Source organism: Oncorhynchus nerka, linkage group LG16, assembly GCF_034236695.1.
Source record: "Oncorhynchus nerka isolate Pitt River linkage group LG16, Oner_Uvic_2.0, whole genome shotgun sequence".
In the NCBI taxonomy this organism is placed as follows: Eukaryota; Metazoa; Chordata; class Actinopteri; order Salmoniformes; family Salmonidae; genus Oncorhynchus; species Oncorhynchus nerka.
Window position 1 is genome coordinate 1,742,709 of NC_088411.1, and position 11,696 is coordinate 1,754,404.

At 42.1% G+C, this 11,696-nt stretch overlaps 1 protein-coding gene across 1 annotated transcript; it reads right to left on the reverse strand.

Annotated features, from left to right (window-relative positions):
- Positions 1-1,794: 1,794 nt before the first annotated feature.
- On the reverse strand, positions 1,795-11,328 carry LOC115143882 (homeobox protein MOX-1-like). Its single transcript, XM_029684318.2, has 3 exons — positions 10,283-11,328; positions 4,640-4,812; positions 1,795-2,603 (listed from the first exon to the last, which is right to left on the reverse strand). Exons 1-3 carry the CDS (start codon positions 10,770-10,772, stop codon positions 2,481-2,483), a joined length of 786 nt encoding a protein of 261 aa, XP_029540178.1. The 5' UTR covers positions 10,773-11,328; the 3' UTR covers positions 1,795-2,480.
- Positions 11,329-11,696: the final 368 nt, after the last annotated feature.

Sequence of the window (11,696 nt, forward strand, 5' to 3'; positions counted from 1 at the left end):
GTGGGCTTGTCTGAGTTCCACTCGGGTTGAGATCAAATTGGCCCCAGCCAGATGCTTCCGTTGAAAATAGTTTGGGGGCCAAATAGGGCTTTAGGAGCCAGATTCCACCTTGTCAGGTTAACGGTGCTTTGTGAGCTGATTGAAATGGCAGTGATGATGGTGTGCAAAGCGAATGTGATCATTCAAATGCAGGCTCCCATGTCAGTACCACGTCAGATAAATGTACTTCCATCATAGTGATCTTTTTAGGGTTTATTGCTATTAGGAAGAACACCAGACCAGACAAATTGCCAGTGTAAAAACATCCTAGAGGATTATTCTAATATATACCAGGTTTTGTGTGGGTGAAAATGAGTCTAATCAAATCCTCCTTAGACATGCTCTGGAACTTTGGTGACTACTAAGTATGTTTTTAAACCTCTCGCTTTGGGCTGGATGGGTCAATGTGTAGTTCACACATAATCTATGAGCAGAATTATTGTTTTACCTCAATTGGTCACAAAATCCCTAGTTTGAAAGCAACTGTTTTCTTGGAAGCTGTGCTGTGCCAGCCCCCTAGCAATTCGAGTTGCAGCCAATGAGCTTCAGCCCCTCGCCATTTGAGTGACAGCTAGCAAGATGCACACACAGCAGAGTGAGAGAGTGAGAGCAATGATGTTATCTTCACATATGTGACTTGGTATAAAATGTTCGGGCACTACTTTTGGCTCGGAGAACTACTTTCAGAACTCCTAGCTAAAAAGTTTACAAATGTACCGGATAATCTCTTTAAAGGGTGACTGCACTTCCTAATTTATTTAGATTTGGTTATTAAGAAATGCTAGCGCCCGTGACTGAATTCAAACGTGAGTTGGTTTTGGGGTTTGGTTTGATGTGGGTATGTCTTGTGTGTGTTAGCAGGTGGGAAGAGCTAGCCATATAATTTTCATATAATTAGATTTTTTTCCAATATTTGTATATGAATTTCTACAATTTATAGTTGGTTTGAGGTTTTTATGTAACTGACATTGGGAGCTACTGACCTTTAAAAAAATTGTCCCATGTACAATGTGTAATTTACTGATGGTCCCTAATTAGCCCCATAGGGATATCAAATGTTAAACCAAATTGTCCATGGGCATTAAGATCAGGTCGTGTGCAGCTGCGCTCCAAATCAATGATTACTTGGGTGCTGCCAGCTGCGGGCAGGATTGAAATAAACCCAACCCATGGAAAACTCTTACGGTACCCTTCATTCTGCGACATACAATTTTTCCTATCATCTCGCAAATCTCCATTTTGGACGAGACTGACTTTATGACCAAAATGATCCTATTTTCACTTTGTTGTAAAATTTGACACTAGAATAAATGTTTCTGACTTATATCCATGCCACATAAGCCATTTTCAAAACAAGAAGTTGCTTTTTCTAAGAGTTTAGTTCTTTTCTAAGAGTGTAGTTCTATATGAGAGGGTTTTGTATTTCTCTCTCTCTCTCTTTCTCGCTGTTCCTCTCTCTGTCCATCTCTCTCAAATCAAATCAAAGTTTATTGCTTTGCGTATGCAGATTTGCAGATGTTATTGCAGGTGCAGCTCTCTCTCTCTCTCACACACTCACAGGCAAGCACACAGACAGGAAAAGAAAGAAAAGACAGTTGAGATTGAGACAGACGTCTGCAGACAGTTGTCATAGAAAATGGACTAAGTAACCTGTCAATGCCAAAGAATTGGCTATGTCCTTATAGTCGGACCCAAGAAGCTCCATGCACTGTCACTTCATAACTCACGTGGCTGGTTTGGAAGAAATGATCAATGTATTTTTTAAAATGATTTATTAATTTTTGCAGATTTCAAATGGCAACATCCTGTGTTTTATCAATATCATTCAAATGTAAAAAAAGAAGAAGAAAAGTACAAAAAAAAGAGTAAATTCTAGGAAAAACCTGACAACACAACTTACAATCAGATTTTGGGGCACTTAAGGCTTGGCAACGCTGAAACGGTTTGAGTGTCTGCAGGTGGCTTGTAGTGAAGCGTCGAGGGCCATGATTACGATGCGAGAGCTGAGGAGATGTCCTCAAACAAAATCAAATCGCGGACCTGGCATGTCATCACTGACTCTCACTGACTCACTTGGGAAGGGTGATGAACTCTGCAACTCGCTCAGATTGAGCCATTCCTTCGTTTGTTTGATCCAACACTCCACCGCAGTCAATGCTCCAGGAGTTAGATTGTAGGGAATACAGAAAATGTTACAACCGCTTTGAAGTTAGGTCTAATATTGTCCTCATTTGACAGAGAAGTTCCAAAAAATGACTTTGGACATTGGCAGACAGAGCACTACAGTATTTACAATCGGAAACACACTGGGGTTCAGACTGCGTACAAAGTCTCTAGAAATGCTTTGTTCCAGTAGCTGACTCTCCAGGGATATTATAGGATGTCTTGTGTTCTCTATTAATGTCCAGTTGGTGTTTGAGGGCCTCCTCTCCTCTCTGTGTTCACTCTGAGCTGGGTGAGGCAGCAGAGTCTATGTCGTCTGCCTCCAGGTCGTTAGGGGAAGCAGGCTGTCCTCCTTTCACTCTCTTCCACTTCATCCTTCTGTTCTGGAACCAAACCTTCACCTACAGGACATAAACAGGAAGTGTCACTACATTTTCTACCTAGTGATATATATGGACGTTTGGGATACTGGGTGAGATTGTTTCCATATGTTCATATCTTAATGTTTATTATAAATAAGCATAATCCCACAACTTTCCACACCAGTTCAGATCATCAGTCAGGTGGGTGTTTTTTTTTTGGTGCTTGTGAAACGCGTGCAGTCTCAGTGTAAAGTATGCATTTAGGTTTGGATTACAGTTAAGTCAGTATCATATCGTTTCTGTCTGATGAAGATCTTGTAACTCAATTTTTGTTTAGATTTCTTGAAAGCAGCAACTCCCCTCAATGTACTCTGTACATTTCATGGCTCTAGGACCAATAAAATGTGTTCAAAATAGCTTCGGAAGTTTCATAATTGTAAGTTCAATAGTGGGAAAATATGCCACTTTTTTTCCCATTTCCTGAAAGGTTTCTGTTTTGTAGATAAGAGGTTGTCATCAGACAGCATCAATGTGTAGGTTGCAGTAGCTAATGGGATCTCTGGATCATTCTACAATATCACTGACATCATTTCCTTGGACCCAGTCAGTCGCTATCCTGTGCCGACTGGACCCACATACTCAGGGGAGGGCAGTGCCTGACCTCCACGCATCCCTCTCAGCATTCCCCACGGCAACACTGGGACAGACTAATCTCTTCCCACACTATTTTTATGAAGACTATCCCCTCATCTGATACTGTCTGCCACTTGTGACTGAAGGAACGTCAGTCTGCCAAGATGTGTAGGATGTGTCGGGGGGGGGGGGGGGGCGGGGAAATCACCAAAAAGTTGAGCCTAAGTTGCAATGGGACTCAGAACCCGGAGTGTAGGCCTAGCTGGCCTTGAGCACCAGAGGCCTGGGAAATTCATCTAAGAGCAGGCTCTGTGCGGTCACTGAGAAACTATGGGCTCGTTAGGAGGAGTGGGGAGTGGGGACAGGGGCTGGAAATGGGGAGAGGAACAGAGGAGACTGCCAAGTCCTTACAAATGTTTGCCTTGTCTCACCAGGTTCTAAGATCTGCTGCCCAATCACAAAGGAAGTCTTCAAACATTCCCCCGCTCCGGTTGGTCACCTATTAGGATGAGTGCTATTAACGAGAAACGACCTGAGCCAGTAGTTGTAGGCTGCAGAGACTCAACTATGTTCCAGCTCTCTATATCAAGAGCATTGTTAAATATATGTCAATTTTTAAAATAATTTGTGGTTAAAAATATTACCCTTTAAATCGCATATTCTCATCCAATCAACAGGCTCTTCTCTTATTTGTCAGACAATTAGCTGAAAACATCTGCTTTTTCATAGACCTCTTCTTTCTATTCCTTAGGAAAATGTATGCTTATAGATCACTAAATACTGTCATTGTGTAGAAGTATTCTGGTGTGGGTGTTGTGTGCTTGATTCCAGCAGTAGAAAAAGTACCCAATTGTCATACTTGAGTAAAAGTAAAGATGCCTTAATAGAAAATGACTCAAGTAAAAGTGAAAGTCGCACAGTAAAATACAACATGCGCAAAAGTCTAAAAGTATTTGGTTTTAGTATCAAAAGTAAATGTAATTGCAAAAATATACCTAAGATTCAAAAGAAGAAGTAAAAGTATAAATCATTTACAAATCTTTAAATTAAACAAACCAGATGGCACCATTATTATTATTATTATTTTTATTTTTATTTTTATGTATGCATAGCCAGGGACACACTCCAACACTCAGACATAATTTACAAATGGAGCATGTGTGTTTCGTGATTCTGACAGATCAGAGACAGTGGGGATGACCAGGGATGTTCTCTTGATAAGTGCATGAATTTGACCATTTTCCGGTCCTGCTAAGCATTCAAAATGTAATGGGTACTTTTGGGTGTCAGGGAAAATGTATGGAGTAAAAAGTACATTATTTTCTTCAGGAATGTAGTGAAGTATAAAGTATAAATAGTAAAGTAAAGTGCAGATACCACAATAAACTACTTAAGGAGTACTTTAAAGTATTTTTTTACTCAAGTTTGATGATCTTCATTACCTGTCTCTCTGTGAGGTCCAGGTTGACCGCAATCTCGTAGCGACGCAGTCTGGTCAGGTAGTTATGGTGGGTGAACTCTGCCTCCAGTTCCCGGAGCTGCTCTTTGGTGAACGCTGTACGCTCTTTCCTCGCTTTGCAGTTAGAGTCCACCTTGAAGTTGGAATCCTGAATATCTGGAGGACATCAGAAGAGGAGAGAATTGTTATTTCATTAGCACTGCATGATTATGCTATGATATGCAATAGTGTTGAGATATAATTCTGTAAAATTCCATGCACGCCAGTTTGCTACACCAGGAAAAGAATCCTTCAGCAACAGGAAATGTGAATTATTATGTGGATTATAATTCATGGACATTTTTGTAGGGGTTGATACATTTTCTGTTAGGGCAAATCAAGTCTGAAATTTAAAAGTGCACATTTCAAACTTTAGAAGCCTTTTTTAAACTCAAATACACGACAAGTTTGCATTTCCTTCTTTGCAGGAAAGTTCTCATCAACAGATCACATTAAGATCCTACACCTATACCTGCATTTATGTGTTGAAGGAGTACCACTTAGGCCTACAATGTCTTGGCGTGTATATTGGTTTTGATCTGAATTTGGACACAAGTTGAGTGGTTTGTCTGTCTGGTATTGGTCCGTTTCGGAAAGAAGAGGTCAACCAACAAGTCTTTCAAGGCTCTAGTCGTACACTCAGAGAGCGACCGGACCAACACCCTATGTGAGACCTCCCTGACCACACTGACCTGAAGTCCCACTCACTGAGTTACACTATCTAACCACCAGTGCCGCAGTCAAGTCAACGCTACTTTGCGCTGCAACAGGGGCCACCTAACCAGGAGGCAGAGGGCTTGAGTTAGAGAGGAATGCAGCGGAACATCGTTAAACCCTCTAACAAAAGAACAAAGGTGGGGATTTGTCCGGCTCAAGCGTGTGCATCTCTGGGAAGATGGGAAGACTTCCCCTCATGGGCCAGAGGAGAGGAGGCTGAGGGCCATGGCACAGTAACTCACACACAAGCTGTCAACCTCGCCAGCCTCTGGAAAATAGGAAGCCTTCTCACCCGTGTAGCAGAGCATAGGAAAGAGTAATTATGAAATCATGTGCTGTAATTACCATGGTATTCATATATGTGTGATTGTGTTTATTGATTTAGTCTCATTATAGGTTAATACAGTTTGTATGATACATTTGTACGACAGGGAATATGAAGGCTATTGTAAAATGTACAGTATATTAGGATAGAGAATACTGTACATGAAAGACATTTAATAATACCTTGTTAAAAATCTCAACTATATATTAAATGGAATGATTCTAGCTAACAATTATGCATAGGTAGCGACACTAGCTGCTGATGTAATCTCGAGAAAATGGTTATAATTTGTCAAAGTGAGAAGTTCTGCTTTGTACTTGCCAGAGCGTGGAGCCAGACTGTGAAATTAACTGCAGCGCCTGGTCCAGATGTGACTGGGCAGATCCAGACTCTCTCTCTGTGTGTGTGTGTGTGTGTGTGTGTGTGTGTGTGTGTGTGTGTGTGTGTGTGTGTGCGTGCGTGCGTGCGTGCGTGCGTGCGTGCGTGCGTGCGTGCGTGCGTGCGTGCGTGTGTGTGTGTTTGCGTGTGCGTGTGTGCGTGTGTGCATGTGTGCGTGCGTGCACATGTGTCCGTGTCCTTCAGTGTGTGCTCGCATGTGTGTGTTTGCATGCGTCTTTGCCTTCTTGTGCATAGCCATGGGAAGTAGGGGTACCACCAACCCAAAACATCTTCCCGCAGCCAAGACTCCCATTCAGAGAGACCAACCTGTGGTCTATAATGCCTCATGTTGAGAATGCCGTATTATCATGATTAAAACCCAGATTAAGGAAACTTGTTCAACGTACGCTGCTCTACTCTGGCCTGTTGAGGAGGAACTGAGTAGAGAGCAGGTTTAGCTTGCTGAACACCTGGCAGGACAGATTTAATGGGCACACACACTGGCCTTCACTAAACAGGCCCCAATAAATACCCTGCACAGCCAGAGACCGTAAACTGGAGGGGAGCAACTCCTGCACCCAGCGGGACTCTGTAACACAAACAGCATTTGGCATTTCTGGGAGATGGTGCAAAAGTAATTTGTCTTAATTAACACTGAATTAAGCCCATTGTAAACAAGTGGGTTTTCAGACTCAAACAGAAATGAAAAGGACTATTTAATTAATGACGTGATTAGTTGGTGTATTAAAGTGTGTGCCAAGGTTTATGAACATAATAAACACATGTGTACATCTCCGAGATGGTTTTCTTCACAGTAAAAATGGTGTTGAAATGTGTTTTATATCGGAGTGGTTATATGTATATTCAAGTGTTTTAGAGACTTTATTATTATAAAGTTGATAAGTTAACAATGATGTTGGTCAGGCTAATGGATTAAAATCACCCTGCAATGTTCATATGTTTAGCAGCACTATATAGATGTTCTAAATACAATTAGTGACATACCAGTCTCATATATGTTTCAGTATTAGCATAACAAGGTTCAATAAAGTTAAATGGTTGGCTATGATAAGTATAATATTAAAAGCATTTAAGTGTCCACTATTCAAATTGCAGCACTATTGTAGTGGAGTTGGATAAATACAGACGCATTATAGCTTACCTTGCTTGATTTAGATTAAACAGAGCTTGTCTAAACTAGTTCTTACACGATGGCTTATAAAACGCATTAAAACCTGTAGAGGCCTGACATTCCTTCAAAACATGTAATAATCTGCACATCAGTAGAGGTTGAACCTTTTGAAACGGTTGAAAGTATGAATGAAGGTGAATCCATCACCGTGTCTTAGAGCTTGTATACAACCTGGCCTCAGAGCATTTTGTTTTATTCTGTATGTAAATCCAAGACACTCCATTTATTATGATATGCTATGCATTACAATTTGCAGGATATGGTACGAACTGTAATTCGTACAATATGTTACGAATTTGCAAACCGTATGATATCTTACAATTTCCAATTTGTTGTTGCTAATGTTAACTAGGTGGTTAGGTGACTAATGCTAATGTTAGCCAGCTGGCTAACGTTACCTAGGCTAAGGGTTAGGTTTAGGGTTAAAGTTAGGAGTGTTAGGTTAAAGGGTTAAGGTTAGGGGACGGGTTAGCTAAAAGGGTAAAGGTTAGAGTTAGCATTTGGGGAAGGGTTGTCTAACATGCTATGTACAGTAGGTGCAAAGTAGCTAAAAAGTAAAAGTAGTTGCAATGTTGCGAATGAGCTAAAATGCTAAAGTTGTCCATGATGAGATTCGAACACCCTCCTTTAGTTTTTTTTACCTTACGTAACCTCATGTCTTATGTAACCATACCAAACATGACATATCATACTAATTTGAGTGTCATGGATTTACATTTACTATGTCATGTCTAGTCAATGAGACCAAGCTATTATATACTTTTTTATTGTGTCAATTGTGTCAATGCCATAGATCCCTTTCCTGCAGTCAAATTACCTAGTTGCCTCATGGGTGGAATGTTATTCATATTTTTTCAAATTTCATCATTAATCAAAATAAAAAAATAAACTGCTGAAAATCTGGTCAAACGATGTTGCTCTATTTCAGTCTTCTGTGAAGTATATAAAGTGTGATATTGGGATGCAAACTCAAAATGAAATACATTTCAACTCTATATCTGACATGGTACAGGTGTCTGCTTTAAAAAAAAACATGTGTGTGAGGTGTATACTTTTCTTTCAAAGTAGATTGAAGACTACCAAGAACCACTCTGTATGAGACTGATTTAACCACTCCAGTAAAAGGTTAATACAGGTATTTTCCCAATACTAGGTCAAAGTATTCAATGCAGGTTTGAATGGTCATCTATGAAATACTGGGCCGACGCAGTGGTCAACCATGTTGCATGTGTTCAGTGGGAGATTCTGTTACACCTTAATTAATGACAGGAAAATGTCAATGGATAAGAATGTAAAAGCGGGGTTGCAAAGGCAAGTGATTTTACCAGACGTGGTCTGGCATGTTTTCACTGGAGTGAGGTAACAAGAAAAGGGGGAGAAAAAAAATCGACATTTCTCCAATTAAGTGCCTAAGGCCTGTGTCTGCTGTGCTATGAAGGAGATCTCACATTAGACACGTTTATTGAATAACATCTTCAAGCCCTAAGTGATTTTTCTAAAGTGACTATTTTGTTTTTTTAGTTTTGTCCATCCTCATATAGCCAGTAGCACACGCGAATACTGATCGAGGAGGTAAGACATTTATTTATCTTCAAACAATGTCCCCCATTCTAGAGAGGTTCGAAAGTTTGTCCTCCATAGCATGGCCCGGAAGCTGAAGGGAATGCCTATAGCAGATGTGCTGACAAAAGTGAGGTTCACTTTTCCTCTCTTTCAGCTAGCATGAAATTGGGAGTATATTTCAATAACATATCTATAGCTAGAAAATAAATATAAACAGTTCCCAGTGCCATTAACTAAAATGGCCGGTCATTAAAAAGTGTGTGACTTTTAAGAATTAGCACTTCATGGATATCAGTTACTGCACTAGAAATGTGGTTTGATTTCCTGTCACTGAATTAAATAAGATAAGAGGAATAGATTAGTGAACAATTACAACGTTTTTTTTAAGTGAGAAGACTAAACTCTTAACTGAGAATTTGAATATGGCCCTGAACTGAATCATAAATACATGTTTTTTTCCCAGTGAACTCTTTCACTTGCATTTGTGTTGCATCAGAAACAGTACTCTGGCGACCGGTATAATATCCCCATGATATTTAAACATAGTTCCTTAAGTGTCTTACCCTACTAGCCAAACTTAAGAAATATCCGTTGGTCTTTTGTTGTTATATCATTATTTACGGTAACAAGTACATCAATAATCAATGGGGAATTGCGAGGAATAAACAGTTGCCTGCCTGTTGGTGTTGATATTAAATTGAATAGTTCAAGGAGCTTCTAATACTATTAATAGTAGTACTTATAAAGACATCTAACAATATATCTGCTAGCATGGACCGTGATACTATACATCATAAGAATATGAGATACGCCAAGCTTATTCTGCTGACAAACATCTCATTTGATTTATACCCGCAGTATCCTGAAAGCCGTCATGTCTCAATGATACAAATGATACACGGATTCAACAAAGAGTTACAGTAGACGTTGCGTTAGTCATTTCAACGCTGTAGGAGCCCTCAAACAATGAGAGGATGCAACTGGTCCACTCGGAGTGTCTTGAGCACCAAGTATCGTCACCTTTTGCATACCTATCTGTTGAGGCTCTAGGTTGACTGCCTTTTGGTGAGGAAACAGACACAGAGATTCTGTCCCATTGTTCGGCAATGACATGGGGCATTGGTGAATGTGATACTGTATCATGGTCCACTGGTAAAGTAGTCTGGTGAGAGTCTCCCTGCAGAATAACACATCTGTCTCGTGTACTCATGAGGGAAAGGGGTTTGTCGAAATGAATGTCAACTCTGGGAGTCATGTTTTAACTTCTGTCTCTGCATGGCATTTGACTTGAATTTGCACGCTATGTAGGCCCGCTGAAGTGGTCACCCATGTCTTTCCCCACATCTTTTCAGTCATGGTATTTACCGGCAGCACACCCCAACTGATCCCGCCACGACGTATCATTGACTCACCTATTACGTCCCTCTTCCTCTTGGAGCTCTTCTTCTCTGTGTCGGCCGATGCCATGCCTTGTGGCGAGTACTCCCCCTTCAGACACCTGGGCACTGCCCCTGGCAGCCTCTCCCCACCTGTGCTGTCCATCTCCCCCCCTACGCCCCCCACAACTCCTCCAGCAACCACCGCCACGGGCGTCACCCGACAGGCCTCCTGCCCCCGGCCCCGCGTCTCACAGGGGGGGAACTGCCAGTCGGCCCTCTGGAAGCCTGCATGGGGCTCTTGGTAAAGTCTGTCGTCGCGGGGGTAGGCGGTGTGGGATGCGGGCACCAGGCAGGAGGTGGAGAAGTCTGTATAGGAAAGGTACTCAGGCTTCTGGTGCAGGGAGAAAGGGGCCTGCTGGTAGGGCGACTGGAGCCCCGCTCCGGGGTGAGGGTTCCTCACGCACCCCCAGATGGGGCTGCCGGGGTGGGCGCTCCGCATGCAGCTGCTGGTTGTCTGATCCATGGCGATAAACACAATAAACACTCCCTTACACACACACACTTAGTCAACCTCACACACTTCTGGAGTGAAGTCCTTGCTGAGAGCTGAAAGTCCCTTCAGAGTGTTCTCTGGTTCTGTCAATATAGGGTAATATCCACTTCAGCTTTTTGATTTTAGAAGCACATCATCTCCCCAGCACATCCAACTCTGGAAGAAGTTACTCTCTCTCTTTGTCTGTCTGTCTTTCTGTCACTGACCGTGTCTTGTTGACTCTCCTCAGTCCAATGTGTAAGGATGGAAAACCTTCCTCTGGTTAAGTTGGTCTCTCTCTCTCCGTCTTGCATGTGTAACGTTGTAGAGAGCAGCACCTCACACACACATAACCTGACCGGCAAGTGGACAAGTGATCTGACTGGCTGTGCTGCTAGAGAAGTGTTCGGCTAACCCCTGTGTCCACACAGACACACTCACACACACACAGACACACACTCTCCTGACCGGGCTGGCTGCTTTCACAGTTCTAAAATATTCCTGACAAGTGGTCCCTCCTCCCTTTTTAAACGCAGAGGTGGGAAAGAGTGGCAAGTTTATGGAGTGTAACGCGAGCCTGCAGAGGAGGAGCCCTGGTGTGGGTACCCTGCGACCAACCCCACCAACTCTGCCTCATCAACTATTAATCACAGGGGAAATGTTATATGCACATCTAATGGGCTTTCCAGACGCGCCGCACTTTTAAAGGGACATTGTCTGTAAAATATAAACGCGAACACCCACATGGGAGTAAGGGTCCAGCAGGCGGATTATTCTACTCCTTAGCGGTTTTTTGACACACAATTTAGCCCGACACTCTTTGGAGGAAAGTTGACCTCCACCCCCTTCACTCTACACCCCTGATCCCAGTCTGTCTTCTCCAATCTACATTTTTGTCTCTCCGCATAAGCTAAA

What these genes read in the sequence shown, in the direction of transcription:
- LOC115143882 (XM_029684318.2), bottom strand. Translation starts at nt 10,772, where the DNA reads ATGGATCAGACAACCAGCAGCTGCATGCGGAGCGCCCACCCCGGCAGC. An exon ending in GAGGAAGAGGGACGTAATAG is followed by an intron (nt 4,813 to 10,282) that starts GTGAGTCAATGA and finishes GATGTCCTCCAG; the next exon opens with ATATTCAGGATTCCAACTTC. An exon ending in TGGACCTCACAGAGAGACAG is followed by an intron (nt 2,604 to 4,639) that starts GTAATGAAGATC and finishes TATGTCCTGTAG; the next exon opens with GTGAAGGTTTGGTTCCAGAA.